Source organism: Diplotaxodon limnothrissa, linkage group LG15 (assembly GCF_057381915.1).
Source record: "Diplotaxodon limnothrissa isolate DT_005_m linkage group LG15, D_limnothrissa_male_GT1.1, whole genome shotgun sequence".
Classification (NCBI taxonomy): domain Eukaryota; kingdom Metazoa; phylum Chordata; class Actinopteri; order Cichliformes; family Cichlidae; genus Diplotaxodon; species Diplotaxodon limnothrissa.
In genome coordinates, this window is record NC_140610.1 from 44639898 (window position 1) to 44666095 (window position 26198).

Below are 26198 nucleotides of genomic sequence, written 5' to 3' on the forward strand. Positions count from 1 at the left end.
AGCGGTGAACCCAACTGCAGGCCTCCCTGATCATTGAGTGCATCATGATTGTTACACAAAATCTGGGTCATTAAGAGCCTGTGGCTGCCTAATGTCACTCCAATTATCAGAATAAGTCTGTGGTATGTACTGAGGGTTAAAGTCGGGAGAGAAAAGGCCTCTCTTGTTCTGTTAAATGAGCCTCAGTTGAAAACTGATCATGTGACAAGACGCTGGAACAAAACTCTTCCTCTACATGCTGAAAACTGTTTGAATGTGTGTGTGTGTGTGTCAGGGGAAGGGTGGGGGGGGGGGGGGGGGGGGGGGGGGGTCTCTGACAGGTGGGAGGGTCACATCTGTTTCCTGCTCCACCCCAAAATGCAGCAAACTCTGCCTCATGCTGCAAAAAATATCCACAACACATCATTTGACCTTGCTTGAATGCTGCAGGAAAACGCTCCCTGAAACTTTGGAGCTGTGTGTGCTCTGATCGCAGCATTGATTGGTTAGTTTCAGTGTGATGTCATAACTGTATTTTTCCAGAGGTAAGTGAAAGCATTTCAGGAAATGACACGTCGCTTGTGCCCGTCACATGGCTGAGGGAGGATGTGGGATACAGACTAAAGCTCTGAAATACGCTACTGTCAGGTTGTTCAGCCTTGCCTGGGGTCAGGAATCTAATAAAGATCAGCTAATTGCAAACACAAATACAGTATGAGGAGGGGTCTGACTAGCACTCTTTAAGTTGCCTTTCCTTATGACATTCCTAAAGACTGAATCATATGACAGACAAAGCCGTTATGAACCAGAAGCAAATAAATTGTCATTTATTTGGGCAAATCCCCCACTGACTGTACTAACGATTCCACTGATTCAGTAAAGGACTAAATGTTACAATCCCGGACAATGCATTGCTTTTAATGTACAAAATCTTGAGGGATGGCTTGAGGGATCAGATATATATCGGATGACGATATAAAAACATCTATTGTTTCATTTTATGCTATCGTTTGTTTCGTGGTGTCGCAAAATAAACTGTTTACGGCAATATTTTTTCACCGTTTTGATGGTCACTGTAGTGGCTATATTAATTTCATAAATTTTTCTCTTTCTCCTATATTTTATATAACCACACTACGGACGGACAAGCGCCTGTTTTTTTATGCGTTGTGGTTAGGAACAACGACGGTAACGCCATCACATGTCCGCTTGTTTATGTTCCACATAAAGCTTTCTTCTTTTCTTTTTTTTTCTTTTTTTTCTCCGCCTGTCCCATTTGGTTCTTTAGCCATCAGAATTGTTGTCTGAAGACCAACAAGGATACCCAATGGATTTACTTTGCCAAATGGATCATCGTGGCATTGCCGTATTGGTCCATTTGGTCGATCTTTGTTTTTATTATTTATTATATTTTATTTTCAGATGTTACAGACGGGACAGACATGAGTGAGAGATAGGAAAGGGAGAAAGAAAGAGGAAGGAAAGGAAAAACAGAAGGGGAGAGGGACAGTGAGAAAGGGGGGGAGAAAAAAAATAAAAAATCTCCTGGATCACCTGTTGAGAGAAGAATAGAAAACAAGCAAAAAAAGACAAAAAAAAAACCAAAAAACAAAGCAACATACTAAACACAACACCATCGCATTAATCTAGCTAAGTGTAAACAGCAGTAAATACTAAATATTCAATGTTGTTGTGCAGCACGCAGGACAGATGTGCTTCGAAGTAGCAGCCAAGAAAGGTGTAATTTGGGTCTACGAGCAGTGAACACCTGTGTGCATACCTGTGTGGATCAGCGCGCTTGTATTCCAAAGGTTTCTCCATGTAACGATCTGCTAGGGAGTGTGGGGGGGCCACAGCCCCGTCCTCCAGGGTGTGAAGCAGGTATGGAGGAGATCAAAACTCCAGACATCCAGAGGCCCCCAGAACACAAGAAACCATGGAAGACCAACAGAGGGGCAGCCGCGCCACTGTTCCAGTAAGAGCTGAGGAGAGTCCCAGATGAGGGTTCACTCAGCAGCCGCGGAGCAGAAGCCAGGGGGAGTTGCAGTGACGCGCCCGTGAGCTCCGCCGGCCGCCAGCTGTGCCTGAGTGACCGAGCCCCAGGCCGAGAGGCCGGGGGCACCCCACCCCCGAAGGGGCCCGAGCGAGCCCCAGGCTCCAGGCCCCGATAAGCGGCCGCCAAGGAGTGAGCCGGTGTGTACCTGGACGCCCACCCCCAGACACAAAGAACCACCAACGCACCGATGTCTGAGGGCGTCCACATAAAGCTTTCACAATAAAGCTCAAGATCCAGTTGAGACTTTTCTAAATAAACTAAATCACGTGAAAGAGCAGATTATTTACGGATGAGAAGTAAAAAAGAGCCATCAGGTGCTAAAAAATAAACCTTAGACTCAAACGTTAGAACAGGCTTTTCCCTGCAGCACGCCGTGTAATAAATACTCAAAGAAAACGGCGGCCGTTACAACTTATGTCTAAAAATGTATAGTTTCATGCATCGGTTAAAACACTCGACTCCAGCTACATGACGCGCAGCTGGAAACACTTCCCGCAAGTCGAGCTGCCCGAGATTCACAGAATTTACAGAAAATGTTGCATTTTTGTGATTTATATCGTTATCGGATGATAGAATTCTTATATCGGGATATGAGATTTTGGTCATATCGCACAGCCCCAGCTGTTATGAGGAAAAGCCATATATATAAAAATATATATAAAAAAAGACTTTTCCCTGAAATGTTGGGAGTTTTAGGAATCTTCTCTTCAGCCAATGAAGTATTCTGTGTTTTAATGCTTTTCACATTTAAACAAACATTGAAAAGTTCAGTTACAGATGTCTGCGTGTAAATGTCATATTATCAGATAGCAGTCAGACAATCTGAACAACTATACTGGAGAAAAGTTGATATGGTGGACACAGTAATTTGTAGTTAGTGCGGTTGATAAGTGTCTGTTGTGGTCACTTGTTCTTTTATCGTCACCATTTGTTGGCGGGTACAGCAGAGTGTCAGTCTCCATTTAAAAAAAGCCACTGAATCCTATTCAGGCCAGTCACAACATTAAACCTCAGCACAGCCTGTAAATCCCCCTTTTCACCACCACACAGACGTTAGAGCCCATAAACAGCTGACTGAGGGGCTCTGTGTGTGCTTCAAAACTTTAAACGGGTCACACCAAAGTCTGCAGCCACTACACAGCTATTATGAAGCCTCAATGTTAGTTTTTCAGGGTCAGGTGATTCGCACATCCAGTCTGCCTTTTGCAAACCAACCTACCTGCTAGTTAACTCCACCTTTGTGTCTGGATATGGTTAACCAGCCTAAGCTGGAGTGACTTTCAGGATAATTTAATTTCAACATCACTACTACCCTTTCTGTTTTCCTTCCAATATTAACTCTATGATAGATGAAGTTTCCTCTTATGACGTTCTCCATGCTGAGTCACCGGATCATTTACTCTTCTGTCGTCTCTTTGTTTCAATGTCCACGTGTCATCGGCTTAAGTCACTGGTTATTTCATTCATTACTGATTTTCATGCATAACTGACGTGCTTTTAAACAAAGATTTCTGCTCCCGTTTGACACCTTCTGGGCATTAAAAACATATCACACAGCTCTGTGTTTCACAGCGAAACAATTTTTTTAGAAATCATATAAATGTTTGCCGTTGATTTGTTTGAGTGAAAACAGGAATACTGAACTTTTTAGCCACGACCGACTAAACCAAAACTCAGTTCCACTAAAGGGCACAACAGGAGAATCACAACACAAACTACTGCTCAACTTTCATTCATTTGTGGCATTAAACCTAAAAAACCGAAGATAAACTCTGTAGTTTCCTAGAAAATCCCTCTCTTGCTCAGTTTTCAGACTTTCTGAGAAAAACTGTCCAAATATATCAGACGCAGTAGGATTCTGATCACAGCACTGGTCTTATGATTGTTATGATGAACACTGAGCTGTTTTAATGCCCCCTCAGGCAGCGTGTAATGTGCATGGTGGTAGCTGTGGTGCTGTTTTTAAATGCAACTGAAACATTTATTTAAAAGAAACAAATCTTTGCTCTAGAAACTTTTACACAAGGTTTACAGCACTGCCATCAGTGATGGACAGAAAAGGATCATCTTCTGCTCTGCTGCTGAACTTATAAGTATCAGCCAATGAGTCTAAGCAAAGATTCCCAAACCTCCCTCCTTCCTGGACTCTCCAGACTTTCCAAGGCATTTCCAGTCCTGAGCCTCCCCTGGAGTGGACTCCCTGGACAAGCCAGAAAAACATGACAAGTGGCCAAAAATGGATGGAAGCTCAAATTGAGATATCCCCTTTACTAACTGCTAACTCAGTTAACTCCAGTGCATGCATTCGCCTACAACATTTTTATGGTTTGTAACACAAGCCAGGTGTTTGTGTGGTCCAGACACCATCTCAGCAGAGTCTCACACGGAGAGAAGCTTTGGCAGTTTCTCATCAGCATCATTAGAAATTGTTTGATTGAACAAGAATTGGAGGTCAACACTGCTAAAGACATATCTCAAAGGACTTGAAACAGGTATATTTAACATGCTGACTCATGAGTGATGACAGCGGACACTGAAATCCACAGTTATATAGTAGAGGAACATTTCTAAACAGGAACGTTATCAGAAGTAAAAAGAGAATGTGGGATTTTCTGATTTCTAACTGACCAGAGCGCAGAGCAGATCCACCGCCTCCAGGATCAGCTCCTGGTGTCCAACCCTCGCCACGCCCAGAGACAGCAGCTCCTGGTGGGACATCCTGAGCAGCTTCTCCCCATCCACCTGCAGCTGTTGGAAGGATGGGATGTACTGCTGCAGGCTGTCATCCAGACCTGAGAGAGACAACGACAATGAAGCACATTTAATGTTCACAGAACAGGTTATTGATGAAATTCACCATTTTAATTCAGCAAAACTCAGGTTTGAAATTTATTTGAGTAAACTGACAAATTCATCAGGGATGCAACACAATTAGTGTTTTATAACAGAAGTGCTTTTGATCGCTCACATTTCTAGGTTGTATATCATGGATCACCAATCAGCCTGGAGTTCTTAAGGCACACACATGCAAGTAAACCAGAGCATGACTTCAGCATCTGAGTTTCAGTGAAAGTCATCTCTCAATGATCCATTCAGGTCTTACAGCAAACAGCTGCTGAGTCAACATCGCCTTATTGACTCAATCAGTCACTGTGACAGCCAACAGCCTGGCAGCGTCCTGCCAGCTCACCAAACCACACCTTTTCTTAAATCCATCACCTCCGTCAACCAACCAACAAGCAAACTATTTTCGTCACCTAATAACAGACCAAGAAACACATTCCTGTATAAAGGAATAAGTTTCTTTCAATAACTTACTGTCTGTTTGTTAGTCCTAGACTTTGTTTCAAGTATAATGTTTTTCTGATTTTATTTATCTAACTTTACCTGAGTAGCTAAAGATAGCTAGGACAATTTTAATTAGCCCCATTTAGTTTTTTTAAATCTCAGTCTCTCTGTTACAGTCGCCTCATTTTGTTGTTTCTTACAATCTCAACACTTCCTGTATATTTCAAATTGAAAGTCCTATAGCACTTGTAACTGTACAGAAACCCTTCACATCTTAATGAGGCTTTTATTGTGAAACATTTGCAGGAACAACACTCAAACTAATTTGATTTGAAGAAATACATTTGACAATTTAAGCAGTAGTTATTAATGCATGACTTACTCTATCACAACAGAGAATATGCGAGAAGAGAGCTTTACTGTGAAAGGAGGGAACAGGATGAGACCTTTTCCCCCCCACATGTGTAGAACAAATTGAATTTCTGGCATGAATCAATCCTTGACAGCCAACTCAACCACACGCGTGCATGTGAACATCGTCGGGGAGCTCACGTGTATTGAACTCGTAGCACTAATCCTCTGTACCATCATCACAAATCTACGGCTACTGTCACTTAAAATGCCAGAAATACTCAAATCATCAATCCATAAAGTGTTGGTTCATTTAACATTTAATAGCTCTGCCAGTAGTGGTTAATGCGCAGGTTTGCATGCTTAATGACATCTTTCTCTGGTGGCCCGGTATGGTCATACTGGGCACCCCACTTTCAGCCCCGTGACCTCATGAGACCTCAAGGGAGATGGCGCCCGTTTCAGCGGCGCCACTTTGCACCCAACATTCACCTCTGACCTCTGTGAACGAGTTCAAAGAGTTCTCTTAGCTGGATCAATAAAATGAGCAATCACGCACCAGTTACTGTCTGACACACATGAGCACAGACAAGGTTCGCTGCAGGGTTTTTGGATGTGTTTGGTTGGGAAGAATATGAAAAACTCAAAAAAATATATTAAGCATACGTGCACACATTGTACGCTAAAGAGAAGAACTGTCTACAGCAATTTAACAGTTCAACAGCCTCTACAACTCTCCGTTCTGCCAGCGTGAAATCCTCCATCTCAAAGTTCACTCCACAGCATTGTTTTTGTTCAAAACATTTCAACAAGTTCTTTTACTTGATTTAAGTTCAGACTTGAATCCTGCATCATACTAAAAATAAATGTTAGAGTTTTAGCACACAAGCTTTCAACAAATGGCAGATGATGATGATGTTATGCAGAAGCCGAGCAGCAACTGGCCAACAAAATGTCTGGGAGGGTGAGAAGAAAACAACTGCCCCAGCATGTGGTCATTAAAGAAGCTGCGACTCCTGTTTGTGTTCGGGACGACAGATGGCCCACGCTTTCTCTCTGACAGCAGGGAGGAACATTCCTCTTAACTAACTGCTGACGGGACACCTCCGAGTTCAGCAGCCTCTGACACAGAGTTGCACCGAGAATACAAAGCGTGTTTGTTTGCTTACTGATAGTACAACGGTAAGATTCGATTAATTTTGGTCTTTATTATAAAAGGCCAGAATAAAGACTCACAGGATTTCAGCAAAGTTTGAGGGGGTGAAATTGTCTGGGAAGCACTCCAAATCAGGCCCCAGCAGGAGGATACGGGTCGTCTGCTCATCCCCCAACAGGGTAAAATTTAGACCATCTGGGATGGGCAACACTTCAGGACATTCTCAGAGGGCCAGACTTTAAACAACGGATTTAAACATGCATTGTCTTTTGATCCCCTTCCTATCATTTTGAAAGTTAAGCACTTAGTACTGAGCTTTCCTCATAGAGTGATCTGGTCACCACTCTCATCCTGCAGAATGACAGACTCCAACTCCAGCTTCTTGGACTGCACCCAGCAGTCCTGCATCTGATTTGAAGATCTGCTTCCAGAACCTGCTGCAGGTGGAGAGCTGAATGAGTCCCAAACAGCAGCTTCAGATTGTGGATGGGATGAGAAAGTCACTGAAAGACAGTGATACTGATACTGCTTCTTTATTGTCACAAAATATATTTAGTTTAATTTGAGGTGGTAATTAGCAATGGATCAGTTCATGATAAACAAGAACAAGTTTGAGATCCCTCCATTAAAGCATGTAAATTAAACTTTAATTAAAAATTCTCCATTCATCAAACTAAAAGAAAACGAGATACTACTGTGAAAGCCTTGAACTCCTATATCTTCACACATTCATTTTGGTTTCTGCTCCAGTTCAGTTGCTCCTGAAAGTTTCTCAATACACCCAAATTGAAACTGTGACCATACTCCCAAACCTTCCTCAGGTAAATATCCACAATTCCTGCTCCTTCTAGGTTGTAGCGCATCTCCACACTTCAAACTAAACTCCCTCTGCTGTTGGTCAGAGCTGGACAGCAGTTTGCAGTCAGCAGGAATGTGTTGGTGACAGCCTGGATCACATTACTGTCACCCGAGGAGGCCGATAATCTCTCAGCTGCACAGCAGGGTCGGCTAAACGTCACACGGGAGCCAAATCGCCTGCTAATGAAAGCATGATAACAAAAGACTGAGTCTCCCTGAAAAGCAGAGACAACTACCATCATAACATAAGCAAACAGGAGTTTCTGCTAAGCTTCTACACTTGATTCTTCCTGTGATGCAGAAACATCCTGCTCAGATGGGAAACGTTCGATAGATTCAGGTCTGAAAACCAATGGCTTAGACAGTTTGCTCAAATTATGGGAGATTAACAAGTTAAATAAAGTAGATAAAAGAATAAAAACTCAAGTCCAACATTCAGGTCTGGATCCAATGTTCCAGCAATACATAAAACCTCATTAATTTCTGTAGCTGCTGAGTCATTTTTATCATTCCTCATCTCGATGATTGCTCTGTCGGGTTTGGCGCTCGGCCCAAACTCTCGGAAAGCCGTTTCAAACCTCTGACAGGCGCCGAGGATCGAGCTGGATTACCACACTGTAACACTGCTGAGAGCCTTGTGTTGGCGGTTTAGTTGTTTGGTTTGTGAGATGCTTCTCAAGCAGCACGAATAATTAAACACAGCAGATGGTATCTGTGTGAACCTTTTCTGTCCATAGCACCACAAGAAACACTTACTTTAGGAAGAGCTGGAGAGAAGCCCTCATTTATTGAGCAAATATGGTCTGAAACAGTAGGGTTATCTCTTGGGATAAAACTGAACCACAGAGGTCCATTCAGATCATCTTGGTTGTCCCCTTTGGTACAAAATGTTTGATAATTATTGCTTTAACATGATCAGCTGCATAGGTGGGGAAAAAGCAACTGTATCTGCACTTATGTTTTTAGTTCATCTAATTTGTACAGACTTGTAATGTGAATGTTTCACAGTGTACTCTGAGCTCAGGTTCAGACTGATGAAATATTCATAGCCTGTTTCAGAGGATTGATTTCCAAACAGGTGAGAGGAAGGAGGAGGGACAACAACGCTGGGAGCAGATCAGCTGCTTCATTCACCGACATTTATAGACAAACTGCCAGTGACTCACAGTTCCAAGCCCATCCGAGGCCATGGAACACCTTTTCAAAAGACGTGAAGAAACAGTGCACGTATCGAAGGGCATTTCCTCGATGCCCATCGATACGTCCAGTGTCAGCTAGACCTGTGTCGCATCATATCGTCTGAGATAATAGATAATTCATTTTTAAATGATATAAAATATCATATTGTGGTATGATTGCTATAGCAACTCCATGAGCTTGTGTTCCCTGTGCACACAACAATAAAAAGAGCCCAGGCATGTCTGAGAGGAAGCCTCCAGTATTTGTTTAATGCTGCAGAATCGACTGCAGAACATCCCAGGAAGAAAATATTTTCAAGGTCAAGTTATTTTAGTCATTGTAAAACAAGTGTGAAGCCAGTTATGTTGTACTTAACATTTCCAGGGAAAATACTGTCCACGCTACTTTTGTGCTTACCCATGCAGTCTTATTTCACCTTTTTCATCGGAAAAAGATAAGACATAAATACTGCATACAATGAACACAGTTTTACTGAGTGTTTAGTATTTTTGTCTGTATCATCAGAAATGCTGTTATTGCAAGTGTTCTTTAAATATACTGTCAACAAAAGAAAACTGTTTTTAACTTTCAGTTTTTAACCTCTGATTTTAAACTTACCTGCTCCGAGTTCACTGCCATCACAGCACAGTTAAAATGAGAGAACCATCTCAGTATTTCCGTTGAAACTTTCGTGTTTGTTGACAGAATAAATTCGGCTTGACATGAAAGGCCACTAGAGAGCAAAGTGCACAGACACTCTGAACTCTGACATGATTCCTGAATTCCTACATTCACTTTGTTTAGTGTATTTTGCTCTTTTGATGACCATACAGGGAGTGCAGAATTATTAGGCAAATGAGTATTTTGTCCACATCATCCTCTTCATGCATGTTGTCTTACTCCAAGCTGTATAGGCTCGAAAGCCTACTACCAATTAAGCATATTAGGTGATGTGCATCTCTGTAATGAGAAGGGGTGTGGTCTAATGACATCAACACCCTATATCAGGTGTGCATAATTATTAGGCAACGTCCTTTCCTTTGGCAAAATGGGTCAAAAGAAGGACTTGAGAGGCTTAGAAAAGTCAAAAATAGTGAGATATCTTGCAGAGGGATGCAGCAGTCTCAAAATTGCAAAGCTTCTGAAGCGTGATCATCGAACAATCAAGCGTTTCATTCAAAATAGTCAACAGGGTCGCAAGAAGCGTGTGGAAAAACCAAGGCGCAAAATAACTGCCCATGAACTGAGAAAAGTCAAGCGTGCAGCTGCCAAGATGCCACTTGCCACCAGTTTGGCCATATTTCAGAGCTGCAACATCACTGGAGTGCCCAAAAGCACAAGGAGTGCAATACTCAGAGACATGGCCAAGGTAAGAAAGGCTGAAAGACGACCACCACTGAACAAGACACACAAGCTGAAACGTCAAGACTGGGCCAAGAAATATCTTGAGACTGATTTTTCTAAGGTTTTATGGACTGATGAAATGAGAGTGAGTCTTGATGGGCCAGATGGATGGGCCCGTGGCTCGATTGGTAAAGGGCAGAGAGCTCCAGTCCGACTCAGACGCCAGCAAGGTGGAGGTGGAGTACTGGTTTGGGCTGGTATCATCAAAGATGAGCTTGTGGGGCCTTTTCGGGTTGAGGATGGAGTCAAGCTCAACTCCCAGTCCTACTGCCAGTTTCTGGAAGACACCTTCTTCAAGCAGTGGTACAGGAAGAAGTCTGCATCCTTCAAGAAAAACATGATTTTCATGCAGTACAATGCTCCATCACACGCGTCCAAGTACTCCACAGCGTGGCTGGCAAGAAAGGGTATAAAAGAAGAAAAACTAATGACATGGCCTCCTTGTTCACCTGATCTGAACCCCATTGAGAACCTGTGGTCCATCATCAAATGTGAGATTTACAAGGAGGGAAAACAGTACACCTCTCTGAACAGTGTCTGGGAGGCTGTGGTTGCTGCTGCACGCAATGTTGATGGTGAACAGATCAAAACACTGACAGAATCCATGGATGGCAGGCTTTTGAGTGTCCTTGCAAAGAAAGGTGGCTATATTGGTCGCTGATTTGTTTTTGTTTTGTTTTTGAATGTCAGAAATGTATATTTGTGAATGTGGAGATGTTATATTGGTTTCACTGGTAAAAATAAATAATTGAAATGGGTATATATATATCTGTCTCTCAGCTGCTGCCGGGAAACTGTGTGCCAACAGGAAGCAGCAGCTCAGGGTGGGAAAGTTTTAATTGTTACCATAATGACAAAGCTGCACGATAGCCTCAAATCCATGAAAACTAGGAGGTTAATATTTGATGGGTCATTACTTCATGTGTCTTAATCAATTTTATCTGTTATCAATCAAAAGATGGCAGCAGTGCTAAGGGCTTTGTGACTAATTTTGCTCTCCAAGATTATGAAAACAAAATAATCCAACAAACTTTGACTATCCTTGTCACCCTCTCCACCCACAGACGGATGCGAGATAAGCTATACAGCCACAGAGCATTCACTAATTTGTGTCAAACTCTGAGCAACCCCGCTTCATTCATCTCCATTTATACATTTTCCTTTTATGTTAAAAGAACAAGATTTCAACTTCAAGAACATTCCTGTAAAAGACATGTTAAGTTTAATAGAAGGATAAGACAGCCATGTTTTTAAGCCCCCCCCCCCAACTTTGTGGAGGCCATTTTGGATTGGCAGACAGCTACATTTATGAAGAAACTGTTTAAACAGTTCAGTGTGAAAGACTTCTGACCTCAACCCCCCTCCACAGCATCCTGACATCTGACAGGAGGTGTCTGCTTCCACAGCTCTCCAAAACCCGATGACGCAATGTTCACACCTACTTCACACCAGGCCTGACCAGCCATGCAGGGGTGAAAACACATCTACATCCATTTTCCCTTCTTTGAGGAATTAACACACTCATTATTAATCAAACTCACAAATAAACATTTTTATGGCTGAAGCAACCTTTAGCAGCCAGATTCCACATCCTGAAAAAAAAAAAAAAAAAGCCTTACAAAGCACAGACTGTAATTTGTTCACGAGTAATGTTCAGATGTATTGAGATTTTTGGATGTATTATCACATCAATTCTCCTACAGTATCAATATGTGTATCATTAAATATATTTTTAAAAAGATTCTTTCTTGCTGTACTTCCTTAGCTGCAGTGCAGATTGAGTATGAACAAAGTGACTGTGGATAAAATAACAACTGTGGGTGTTTACAGAGGTAAACTACTACTACTACTACTACTACTACTACTCCTCCTCCTCGCAGTTTGGCCAGCTTGTCTTGTAAGACTGGTTGTTGCTATGACAACAGAGAAGATGCTCCACACAGAATTCTCAGGCATGGCTAGCAAGCGTTAAAGCAGTGCCTATGTGTGGATCGTACGTAGCTGCATAGCGTTGTAAATAAGCAAGGTTAGACAGAACACAGCCTCAGTCCCATGACGCCATAACTGAGTAAACAAGTGGCTTTATGTAAACTGTCTCAGGGCAAACCAGTCAGCCGTAGCACAAAATGCACGTTAACCTGCAGGAAAAGAAAGCTGTTGTGCTGCTAACATCAGGTAAACTTGGTAGCGCCGAGTGGCCATAGTGCCAAATATTCAGTGACATTTAAAATCAATGAAATGTTAATGAAAGAAAAAAAATAAAGGGTCTTAAATACACAAGCAGGATTTATATGGCCAATGATTAACATCCTCTGTCAGACATGACTCAATTTTGACTGTTAAGGAGTATTTATAAGACTTGGTCATAATAAAGTTGGTTATTCTAGCCATCTCAAGCACGGGAGAGAATATCAAAAAAGCTGCAGGTTAAACTCCAGCTGCTCATCAACAGCCGAGTTAATCATTTATCAAAAAGATGAAAACAAACAAAACGAGGAGCACCATGATACCTCCCACCTTTAAAGAAAACACGCTGAAGCGAAAACCTAAAGACATCCATTATGTTTATTCAAGCAGAAATGAAAAGAACTGTTGCTTGGTAAATTTTTGCATTTTTATATAATACTAAAGATCTATTTGGGAATTTGGGTTGTTGAATTATGATTACTGGAATGTTTAATACAACAAACTCCATTAAAATCCATTTAAACTACTAAAACAAGTTTAAATATCTACTTATAGATGCAGTTTATACCCTTTCAAAACTTTCTGTATTGAGCATTTGTCTCGTTTGAGGTCTTAAATGGAACAAATAACATGTTGAATTTGTTAAATGTGTAGATTTAACAGTAGTTTTCATGGCTTACAGTTTGCATTTTTAATATACATGTAAAAACAACCTACTGGGCAGTTAAACGTGAAAATACCCTCAGCCCTTATTTTTTTTTAAACCATTGTCTCAGGGTGAGCCAATTTTACAAGCAGTCTTTAAATAATCCTAACTCTGTTATAATTTGTCCTAGAGGCAAAATTCAAACAGTTTCAGAAAGAAGAGAATAAAGGTTTTAAGAGTGTCACTGCTACTGCTATATAGACCAAAAACTCCACTGTGTCTAGATTTTAGTATGCGCTCTACCATTCTGGGCTAGAGAGAAAACTGAAATGATTCCTGAAAGATGAGAATTACTTTATAATTTTGCAGTCAAAAATCACAAGTCCAGTTGGCTTGTGTGATACTCGGGTGATAAAGGTCAGATATCTCCTCAGAAACTTTCTGTACTGAAGGTTTATCCCTGTCGAGGTCTCAGTCACCTCTTCATTACAACAAATGACACGTGTTGAGTCGTTGAAGCGCAAAGATGGAGTCCGGACCCGACACTCCCCAACTGGGTGAAACAAAAGGAATCTTTACACCACCACCCAAAAACAACAGGACGAGGGTGGAGGGCTGCAAGGAAAAGTGGTAAAAGAGCAATGAGGCTATTCATAGCTTGACTAGGCCTCTGTCAAACCCTGCACTATATCTCACACACTCACACACACACACACACACACACACACACTTCATCTGAGGGGTGTGAGGCAGCCTTCTGTCGAACAAACACCATTCAAGAGGAAAAAGGATTTCCTTGAGCACCGTGTAGATCTGTCCTCAAAAACTAAACAAATGGGAACTGTGGCAGTTGACTGAGTGAAAAGCAGAGCAGGCCTACTGTATCAGTGATTTATATCAAACTTTAATATTTATCTTATTATTTACAAGTAGTGGTGTAAAGTTATTGTGTTTTAACAGTAACCATTCAGGAGTATGAGGCATAGTTATGTTATATTTAGCACTTATTTCAATCACATCCAGAAAAAGTCTACACTTGACCCCACCCTAGACTCTTTAACTTTAGTATATTTATTATATTTAATGAAATCATTACCTTTATACATGTATACTTTTACTTCATAGAACACACACATGTTGGTCAAAAGCTTCAGAAGTCCCAGAGATAACCACATAAAGAATTTAGGGTTAAAACTCACTTCTGTGCACCGATTCTGAAAAACAAGGAATCACACCTACAAGGTGAGCCTGGTATCAAAGGTGAAATGCATAAAAAGGAGACATTTCATATAAGATAAATTGTTTTGACCATCCAACTACTCCACATGGAAAACGCACTTCGAAGTTTTCGAATTAGTCAACTGACCCTGACATAAGGTGGAAAACTTGAGACCTCTCATAATAGAGCAAAATCCATCTCAAAACACTTAAAAACATAATGTGTTCACGGGTGAATTTCTAAAGGGCTGCTGCCAGTGGTGTATCACTGTTTTTGAACCAATCAGACAAATGTCAATAATTCAGTTTAATTAGTGAGAGATATCAGCTAAACAGCTGAATTGAAGTAAAAGTAAGTAAAGTTTACGGGGGTCAGTTTCTGGTTTTGCAGCCTGTCTAGTAAACAGTACGCTGCGTGATCGGTGTATTTGGATATCTGGACCTGCTGATATAGCTAACGTGACTCGAGACACTCTCTCTACTGAGCGACCCAAAAGTTGCTCACAGATGGACAAAAGGCAGGAAGAGGGCCTCAATGGAGATATTCCGGCTGCTTCCTGTGATTCACCGCTCTTCCCTGGGTGAACTCAACTTCACTGATAAGAAACTAAGAGAAAAAAAAGAAGAAAAAAAAAAAAAAAAAGAAACATCCACCAGCTGGTTCAGTCTTTGATCAAAATCACACTCCTCGACAATCAGCACTTCTCATTTAAATCCATCTGGTTAGAGCTGGTGCTATTACCAGGGTAACATTTATTCATGACCGAACAGCACTCTCTGCAAACATCCAATAACACCACAAACTACAATCTATCCGTCCACACTAGCCCGGATAGATTTGAAAATGACATTTTCAACTGAAAACGCTCCGCATCCACACTAGCGTTTTCAGTCTTTTCAGAGTCGTGCATCCACACTGAAACAGATGAAAACGCTTACGTTCCAGTCCTGCGCAAAAGCAAGTGAGAATTAAAGAATTTGAAGAAAAGCTATCTGGAGCATGTACAGACTGATATTCATCTTTTTTTAGGGCTGTCAAAATTGAGAGCAATCCAAGCAACCGCTGCAATGCCCTCCCCTACCTTTGTTTATTTGGTCACATGACTGCATCACATGACTAAAATACATCATCGTTTTAGAAAGTCTGCATTTTCGTGTGTCCAAACTGCGACAGGACATCTGCGTTTTGAAATGTATGCGTTTTCGGGAGCGTTTTCAAAATGCTGCATTTTTCCTTGAGGAAAACGCCGTCTCAGGCTACGTCCACACGTACCCGGGTATTTTTGAAAACGCAGATTTTTCTATGCGTTTGCACCTTTCATCCACACGTAAACGGCGTTTTCGGTCACTGAAAACGGAGATTTCTAAAAACGCCTGCCAGGGTGGATATTTTCGAAAACTCCGTTTTTGCATTTACATGTGGACGAGGTAAACAGAGAAAATGCAGCGTCAAAGGTGTGCGGCACACTGTGCGCACTGTGAATTTCTACAATACTGTTACTGTTACTTGTACTCTCTGTAGTGTTTAAATGCTTACATATACACACACAGTTACTGTGCCTCCACACATATGACTCGGTTCTGCTTCTATGCCCCATCCTTGTTTACTATTTCCCACCGAGGCTTCTAGACTTTTGATTGGCCAACATTTCTACACGGTTAGGAATATATCGCCACCTGTTGCTTTGGCATGTTCTTAGCAGCGTTTTCCTTCATTTCTGCGTTTACGTGTGGATGGGATTATTTTTTAAAACGAAAACTGAAAATCTCCGTTCTCAAAAATACCCGTGTACGTGTGGACGTAGCCTCAGTGTGGACGGGAGGTCAAAACGGAGAGAAAACGATGCGTTTTCAAACGAAAACGCATTAGTGTGGACGTAGCCTAAGAATGAAAAGAGTTATCAATATCTTTGGCTACGTGAATCATCAATCACTTGTTGATAGCAGAACAATCAGTTTTCTTTTTTGCTCATTTATCTTACTTTAATCAAATTGATTGATTAAAGTAAGATAAATTTAAGACTTAATGATACTCTGAAGAAAATTGTGACAAACTGTTGAATAAACGAGATAAATTCTCAGGCAGAACACTCAAACTTTGAACACCCGATCCTAAAAGTAATTTCTAAAGGTTACTGATGCTGTTTTGCTGTCGTTCTTTCTTTATTCTCCCCATGAATTTCGGTTGATATGATGAATTATCATAGGTCGTAACCCAACATGTCCTTCTCAATATTCACAACAAGCTACTTCATGCAAGTTGATTTATCAAATCAGCTTCATCGGAAGTGTGAGAAAAATACTGTAACCAAAACACAAAGTGCCTTGAAGTAGAGCTGGACGATATATCGAGTTTTTAAAAAATATCGATATATTTTTATACGAGATATAAGATGTGACAATATCCTTTATATCGATATAGTCTATGTGGAGCCGCAAGTTTGCCTCTCTTTCGTCCACTTTCGTCTTTACGCAACGTTACTCGGCCTCCCCTCCTCCCCCATCGCTTCACCTGCAGGAAGCGACAAGATGGACACGGCAAATCTCCGTTAACGAGTTACTGCGCATTGCCCCGTGCGTGGGGCTGGACGGCGTCAACGTGTTAGCTAGCTAACCACGCTAACGAGCTAACCACGCTAACGCCATGCAGCCCAGAGGTGCTGCACGGACTAAAATCCTTTCATTTTCTCAAAAGTTGACAGCGCGCCTTATGTATGAATTCTGGTTGTGCTTGATGACTGCGAACCGATTTTATGTGGAACACGGCGCTCAGCAATCTGTCAAAAAACGTTTTAGTACGACTTTAGTAAGCTACGGAGCTGCACCGCTTGATGGATTGTCGGAGCATTACGGCTGAGCCTCGCGGAGTGATACGTACTGTGCTTCAACGTAATATTACCCTACTGTGTATAAGGACCATAAATGGCACCTGTTAAGAGACGTGGTTGCGAAGCGGATTTCAAACTCCAGGCTGTCAGTCACGCAGTAAAACTTGGGAACAGAGCAGCTGTGAAATCTGTCTCTTTGTTATTATGCTCAGCGTCTTTTAGTTTACATTTTGACTGCACAATTGTGAGCTTTTTGTTATGCACAAAAACAACATTGTTTTCTTTTATTTATGGAGCATTATTATTTAATAAATGCTCATAATTTATTTTTGAGTAAATTTTATGTACATCTGTTCTATGTTAATAAAAGTGCCTGTGTGACATCTGGGACACAGCTTTGACTAAGAACTCTCTTTTTGTTCTTACTTTATGGCTTTAAAAAAATATATCGAGATATATATCTTATATCGCCATCCAGCTAAAAAATATCGAGATATGAATTTTGGGTCATATCGCCCAGCCCTACCTTGAAGTGCCGCTTTCTGCTAGCAGCATGGATGGTATGAGCATCCAGTTCAACACATTTTGAAACTTCAACTGCTAAGTCAGGGAAAAGGAAAGAACAAAAAAATAAAATAAAAATCAGAGACCCTTACTTTGAATGTCTAAGATGTGAACATCTTAGGCAGATTAGATTTTTACACTGACCATATGATGGAAAGCCAGACACAAGCAGAGCAAACGCAGCAGATTAAAGATTTCATTTTGTCAATGAAGTGCATCTTTGATAAGAATTTTACCCCCAGCCCAGACTGTCTTATGCTCTTTACGCGGGACTACACTGATTAAAGGTCGTCGTCCCCGCTAAACAAACATGATGATGTGGATGTCGCGTCCTCCTTATCGAAAACAAAAGTTTCGGTTATCTCGTCTTACTGGATGAGACGTTGTTTATTTGGATTCATTCCAGCTGAGTTTAAACAGTGAAAACCTGCCAAACTTCACTCGTGTGAGTCTGGATACACAAGAAGACGATCGTTTTCTTTTAATTTGATGATGTGTTGAAAGTCAGCGACAGGCTCCTCAAAAACACTTTCGACTGGATTACGTTACAGAAGCTCATTTTCAGCCATGTAATCCTGGATTTATTTCACATGCCATTTGATAAATGGCCATCCTAAAAAAGTACCCGTCAATGCAAAATCCATTTATTTGTGATTAAAGCAGTTTACTTGTGTCACAAATCACAATCTTGCAGACGTTGCAAAAACTGTGAAGTTAACTTTTAAAATTGATTAAACTGTGAGTGAACTAGACCTACCACAGCTCAGTGAGCAACCTGCCAAATTCAGAGTCTGTGGGAAACTAAATTACAGTCTGTCTTTGTCTGCTTCCGTTTCAACTTGTTCCTCAATCTGTAGCTTTGTCTCTGCATAAAACAAATCAGGGGTGGATACAAGAAGCTAAAAAGACACTGCGTTGCATTTAAGCTTGAAGAATTGGTTTGGGTTTCAAGAGCCTCTCTGCTACTCGCTGTGTGAGAGACTGAAGCGCCACCACAAACCTCAACAGCAACCTCCTCACTGTTCTTTGGTTTATAAATCCAGTAACGGGAATTCACTTGAGTCTGTTTGATTTACAGGTGCGCTCATAACTGACAGGCAGGTAGCCATTCAAACTGCCTGACATATTGTTAGGACAGGTATGCTGTTCTTTGACTTACATCATTAATACAATATTGGGGAAAATTATCAAAATCCTCATTTAGGTTCAAACAAAAATCTTTATTTGGTCGTGAAGTAGAAATTATCAATTTATTTCAAGTTTTTTCCAGGCATTAACCATATCATGATGTACAATACTGGATCATTATGCACTTCTGAATCTTTATTTAGACACATGCTGTTTGCACAAACAGAAGCTCAGGTAAACACAACAAAGCTTGTGGAACAAACCTGCAGTGTCCCTTGTCTTCTGCCACATAATCCCCTTCATTTGTTTTTGATCAAGTTCATTCCCTGGCCCGTTACACTTCAGCTTTAAATGCTGTGTCAGTGCCTCTGTTACTAATGTAGCTCAACATCAGCAGTCCAGAAACATGATATAAATTAATCCAAATATGAATTAATATCTCAGGTCACATGACTGAAGCGTCCACTCAAATAACTATTCAGAAACAGTGACCTTCACTGAAAGTCAAATCATCACCAGCTTTTCTAAACAGGCACCAGCACAGTAAGGTAACACACTGATCACCTTAATTAGGAAACACTCCATAGAGCCCCTTTAATGTCTCATTTTTAATGTTCTTGATTATTTTATAATATTATTATTCCGATAGACTGTTTAAGTTTAGCCTTCAACTAAAGCATTGGTTTCTCAATGATCATTGGCCAACACTGGTCTGTCTGTTCCTGTACTAACTACCAATAATTATGCTCTTTGGACGTCATGTGACCCATTTAAAACGACTCTCTTTAAACTGAATCCAAGAATACAACAAAGAAGTTTCCCCGAGTCACCAAAGACATGTGGTGGTGAAAATGATCAATGTAATCTGACCAGATTGCAGATAACAGATGTTTCCAGCTCCTGCTCATGGCCCACACTTTTAAAGTCTGATTAAAATGGGTTTCACGAGTGACAGCTGTAATCTAGATGGTTTTTGGGGGTTTTGCTTTTTTTAAAGAGTCGGGAGGAAGCTCTTTGTTAGATAAAATTCCTCAAACTGAAACCACAGTGATGCTGATTTCTGGCAGCTTTCTGCTGATCGACATTTTTAGAGATAAAATTGTTTATTTTGGCCAAAAAGCATCGAGAGGAAGAGGAGGGTCAAAGAGTCAATGTCCATGTTAACAATCTGATTTTACAGACTCTGCATTTCCAACCAGTCGGATTTAAAACTTGAAACTAAATACTGTTCAAGTCAGTGAGTTTGTTACAACCAGTTTTACAGCCCAAACAGGAAAATCTTATCAGTTACATACATTCATAAAGACGTCATTAATTTTGTCAAAGAAGTTTGGGTGCTTGTAAAATAACCAGCTGGAAACTACTTTGACAATAAAACTCTCAGTAACTTTATAGCATCCAAAACAAAAACATGAAGTGATCCATTGTGTTTTTGGATTACAAACTAAATTACGGTATTTGGGGTTGTTAGTTGAACAAAAAACAAACAAAGAACACTTCTGTGAAGCATGTTTGACTCCTGTCAAAAAAAAAAAAGAAATCTACACAAATGTTATCATTTTGATTTTTTTAATGAACTGGTAATTCTCCTCAATTCCACGAAAACACCAACAGAAGTCTTCTTTAATCATAAAAATTAGCTTGAAACTCAAATATATTCAATTCAGCAACAAAGGAGGCAAAGAAAAGAAGGAAACGATCATGTGTGAGAAGCAAGGACACAAGACAATGTTTGGCATTTTAGCTTGAAAAATTATTTAGTTTAAAGTTACACTCAACTAACTATATGATGGGAAGTATATCTTGGGGCCAAAATCAGGATATAAGTGTATATAATACTGACTTGTGTTTCCATTTCCAAACTCATCAGGCACTATTGGTGCCTGGTTAAAGCATGCGAGCGGTGAAGTTTAACAGAATAATGGAGTTTTTGTTCAAGAACAAGCAATAAAAATATTGATTCCACCCATTCCCCCTGAAGAAAAAACAAGGCATGAAGTTCAAAGGGAGGAGGAAGGAAAAAAAAATAAACGTCAATTTTTACAGGAAGAAACTTCCAGCAGCCATCTGCTGCAACCAGTTGGGGGCGAGGGGATCAATACCATATGCTGAATTCAAGGCCCAATACTGACTTAAAAAAGAGAAGAAGTGATTCAAGAAACAAACAACGCTGTAACTGCGTTAAATACGTTAGCTTGCTGTTACCCATTCCCTATGTAGTTTCCTCCAGTCTACTTGTTGTTCATTGACTTTTATTTCCCGCGCACCTCTCCATAAAGAGGTCATTGACCTCATATTTAGAGTGTGCCAACCGTCTAACCAGCCTGTCGTCATGTGTAACTACACCTGTCGGGAGTAGGGCGGTATGTGGATCTGTCTGAACATGTTCAGTTAATTCCCTGAGACGTATGTTTACCAGTGAGTGACAGCTGTTTGATCAGCCTGCACAGAAACATGGGGTAGACTCTTATTGTACCCTCACTGTATTTATTGTAAGCATTTATTTATAGGTCACACATTTCTTCAGTTAGAACAAGGGAACATGGTGTTGGAGGACTGCTCACATTTACATGAGACTAAACACTGATGAGCTAAGAGCTTTAAGGCTGTACTTGCAGTACTCTCGTCCTTGCAAGGTTCATCAAGTTTTACAAGATTTTAATGTTGATTTAAATAGAAGAGAAAGCATGAAAGCAATGGTTTGATTAGAAGATGAAACAGAAGCATTTCAGATGAAATGTATGAAAACACAGCCTATAAATCTACTACCCAACATTTAATAACTAGAAATATTCCTGATGGTTAAAGATGGATAAAAATTGTGTCTTTAAGCCCAATTTTTTTTCCCTAAATGTGCCTGACCTCCACTACGAGCTGGTGGGCCACACTTGCATTCCAACCTGTAGCAGGTGGAGAACTGCTGACGCTATGCTGAGCTCAATGCTGCAGAGGCGAGCAGCGACTACCATGAAAACTGCTGAACAAGATGGAGTTGGAGTGCGATCTCCAGAGTAGAACAAGAACTATAACCACCATCTGCGGTCCAAGATGTTGGAGATGGCGTCTGTGACCACTGACCACTCAAGCAAGATACTCGAGACAGTGGACTGACATCAAGGACCGCCGTAACAGCAATCCAAGCAGGCTCCTCGTCGGGAAACACGAGAAGGGAAGGACCCTTTAACCTGCTTAGCAACACAACTTTCAAATTAAGGGCAAGTTGTTTGCCCACTACTAAACTGTCTGTCTGAGACAACATGATCAATAAATAAATGAGACCTGATGACACAATTCTTACCCACCTTTAATCATTAGGAACATTTCTAGCTATGGAAAGTTAGGTAATAGATTTTTTTATTTTACAGGAGGATGGACCGATTTAGGGCTGGGCCATAACATACATTCATGGTAATACCGGTGTAATGTTGGGCAACGATAGGAAAATGAAATATCGCGATAGAATGTGGGTAAAACGCGCATGCGCAGTGCCTTTGTTTTCATATGCACATGGCGGAAAAAGCATAGCGTCGAAAGCAGATCGTTGATTGAAACGGATGAATCAGAACTGGTTTGTAAAAATGCTGCAACTTCAGTGGTGTGGAACTGGTTTAGCTTTCGTCCGTCAGATACACAACAAAGCACTATTTTTGGTAGAGTGTGCTAGCCGGCCGTCGTTATTACCGTGTTTTTTTGGAAAATACGGCACACTTAAAATCAATCCTTTGATTTTTCTGAAAATCGTCAGCGCCCCTTATAATCCCGTGTGCCTTATGTATGAATTCTGGTTGTGTTTACTGACCTCAAAACGATTTTATGTGGTACATGGTGCTCGAAAATCTGTCAAATGTTTTAGTACGACTTTGCTAAACTACAAACCCGCACAGCTTGATGGATTGTCAGAGCATTACGGCTATTGTAGGCAGGAGCCTCGCGGAGTGATACATACTGTGCTTCAACATAATATTACCGTATTGTGTGTGTATAACCTCTTTTTAAGTTTTGTGGATATTATACATGGTTATGCTGAGGATATGTCGGCCAATTTCCACCGGAAATGCCTTTTTGGTTAAACTGTCAGCAAGGAATTTGCACTGTTACATTTTTATATAACTTTAATGCACATAAAAAAAAACAGCTGCTTGTTTAAGTGAAAATACATTGATGGGGGGTTTTTTTTTTGCACTAATAAAGTTGTGGAGTTGTAAAGTATTTTGTCTAGTGTCAATTATATCGTCAGTTATCACAAATCTTCAAATGTATATCGTGATAAATATTTTTGGTCATATTGCCCTGCTCTAGACTGATTATTGGGTTGTTATTTGTTTTCAGAGAATGCATATGGTATCATTTATTCACCTAGACACAAGTCTACACATGCCTTACTACAGTCACAAAGGCAATGAAATCCTGTGGGAAACACTGATAAAAAAAAAAACTGGATGTGCCCCCTGGTGGCCACTGAAAGGGATCCATGTTTAAGAGACTTCCTCAATGACTTGACTTTTTAGGCCTGGAAGCTGTCCTTTTTTCTATACAGTCTATGTAAAAAGACAGCAAAACTAAGAGCAGAGGAATAAGAAACCAGAGTGACTGAAAAAATGGCTTGAGTTGGAGGTCAGGTGGAGAAATTCATTGGAAGCCTGCTTGTGATTTTACAGTCAAGATGACTGAACGTACTTTCCATGAAAAGAACCTCTAGCTTGGATCGCATGAGTCGAGCAAAGATACCTAATACACACCCCGACTGCCTTCACCCAGCGGCAGCAATCCACTCTGTCAATACTACAGCAGGATCAGAGCCAACAACACATCTCATTTCTAAGCTTCTGTTTGCCACTTTACAAACTCATGTCTTTTTAACTTTGGAAAATAAAGGAAAATTATCCTGATAACCACTTTGACAGTTAAGTAAACAACTCCATTATTTTCTAAGAAAACAAAACAAAACACTTTGAAGCCTTTCAAATGTAAAATCTGAGGTTTTTCATTGTCATTTGCCATCAAACCATGGGACTGACGCTCACGTGTCTGTCATTCATTTTCACGCAGAACAAAGTCACATAGTCAGATTTGGTTTAATAGCACCTCCAGCATCACGTTGACCTTTTCACCCAGCACATGACAGGAGGCCCACCACTTTACTGCATTTAGCTCTGCACTGTCTTTACTGCTAAATGGCCAGTGCGCATGTGAATGACTGTATGTGTGCATACTGAAGCAAAGCTAGACTGAATGGTTTTCTCTCAGCAGTGTAATAAACGCATACAAACACAGGCTGAGATGCTCCACAATGACCCAGGGAGGTAAAATTACAAATCTTATTATTATTATTATTATTATTATTATTATTATTATTAAAAATAAAAACATAGGACAACTTTTACAGAGATTTGATATTGGTTTAAAGAGTTTGATAAGAATGTCATTACACCTTGGTATGTAAGTCTTTTTTCACTTATGGTATGAATATAAAGACATTCTGGCAGGAAAATGTCCTGCGTTGTTTCTTTTGTTTTGTTTTTAAATAAACAGTTTTTCAGAGTAGGATTGGAATACAGGAAAATGCACAGTAAGGCAACAGAGGCTCACTGACTTGGCTAATTATCCCAGTCTGCTTAGTTTACCTCAGATATCAGACTATTAATACATTAATAACTCCCAGGTTATCAAACTTATCAACTTCAGAGGGGTTAAAAGGTCGAAAATACAATTAAAATAGTTTCCCTGAACTTGTTCCTAAATTTTCCTATAATGGGTCATTTTACACAGGAATTTTCTGTTTTTTCCAGGAAAGCTACATACTGGCCTTTTAAAACCATGGCGATAAACTGCTTTTCAATAAAGTACTTTATGCATTTATGATGAAAATTGAATAATATAATAAAATTAATAATAAAAACAATAAAATGATAGTCATCTGCTAAGAGTCACGTCCCGGTAGGTTAAAACAGTGTGAGTGTCGTTTTATGGCAGATGTGCTAACAGGTCATGCCTGTTTATTGCTTAACAACACTGTTAGTGATGAATATGAATACTTGGCTCAGTGAATGTGGGAGTGCAAATCCCACAGTCAGTAAACAACACTGTAACCACCACAGAGTGTTTCCTTATCAGACAGTCTGTCAGCCAACAATGTTCAAGTTAAATTAACCTGCACTATACTTGGGATTTAAGGGATTTTTTTGTTTGTTTTAATTTGTGTTTCGACTGTGTTCATTTTTCAGTCACATTCTTAAATACAAACTAAAATTATATTGCAAAATAACAATAATCAAGTTTTCAAGTATATTCTCAAGTAGAATTTCTGCATTCTTACTTAAATGTGCTTTAGAAATGCTTTTCACATAATAAATGTTTCTTATTGCCAGTGTTTATATGACGAGTAACTAAATTAAATAAATTAAAATGTTAGACCTTCCTGAGAATCTTAGGTACCTCTCTTTGCTTAGAAATGTAGCCCACTAAATAGTAACTTCAAACAACAACATGAACGCCACAAAAAGAGAAAAAAACTGATTTGGCTTCACACTGGCTTTTAAAAGTTTCAATGTTAGAGAACAAGAAAGAGAATAAGTTAATATCAAAAAGCCATCGTCTACATAAACCGTGCATTTTATTTATATAGGGTGTTTAGTTTTTTGGTATCAAATGAAAACCCAGCCATGTGGCCATGTAGTAAAATATGAGCAGATATGGTTGGCTTCTATATCCAATCTCAGGGGCTTACATGGTAACCATAGCCTAAATCCAAATATCCAATCAATTCAGGATTATTTTAGCACCATGTCTTTCTCTCTTATGGTCTCTAAACGTCACCAGATTTACACAGCATAGGCAAGTTATTGCTATCTAGCCAACTATATATTACTTTCTAACACTGTTCGCCACTGTCGGGGCTAATGCTACTTCCCTTAGTAAATGAGGGTGTTGTTAAGAACACCTTTGTGGCTGCACTTAGACAACTTTTAATACTACAAAATGATTATTTTCATAAATATAAACAAAATGTAATTAGAAATACATTAATATACAATCCACTATCATCTACATATTGGCAAATCTACAAACATGAGAGCCATGCATTATAAACTATTCAACCATGTAGCTAGGTTTACCTGACTACTACAATACTTTTGCTTTTTTAAAGGTAACATATACTTTTATCAGCTCATGGTGTAAAAATCAAGTTTTTTCCCCATTTTTGTTATTTAAGGGTACTTTGCAAACAGGACTGCAAGCTTCCAGTAGTACAGGTCTACTACATCATACACAACACAAACAGAAGTAAAACATATCAATAAAAGGAAGAAATAGTAGAAAACCTATTATTAGATTATAGTAAAATATTCAAACAAT

At 40.1% G+C, this 26198-nt stretch overlaps 1 protein-coding gene across 1 annotated transcript in view; it reads right to left on the bottom strand.

Annotated features, from left to right (window-relative positions):
- Positions 1-26198, bottom strand: part of LOC146618122 (connector enhancer of kinase suppressor of ras 3-like) — a 42936-nt gene that overhangs the window by 16085 nt on the left and 653 nt on the right. The window contains exon 2 of the mRNA XM_085373037.1: positions 4664-4827. Within this exon, the coding sequence (XP_085229163.1) occupies positions 4664-4827 (164 nt within the window). The remainder of the gene's footprint in view (positions 1-4663; positions 4828-26198) is intronic.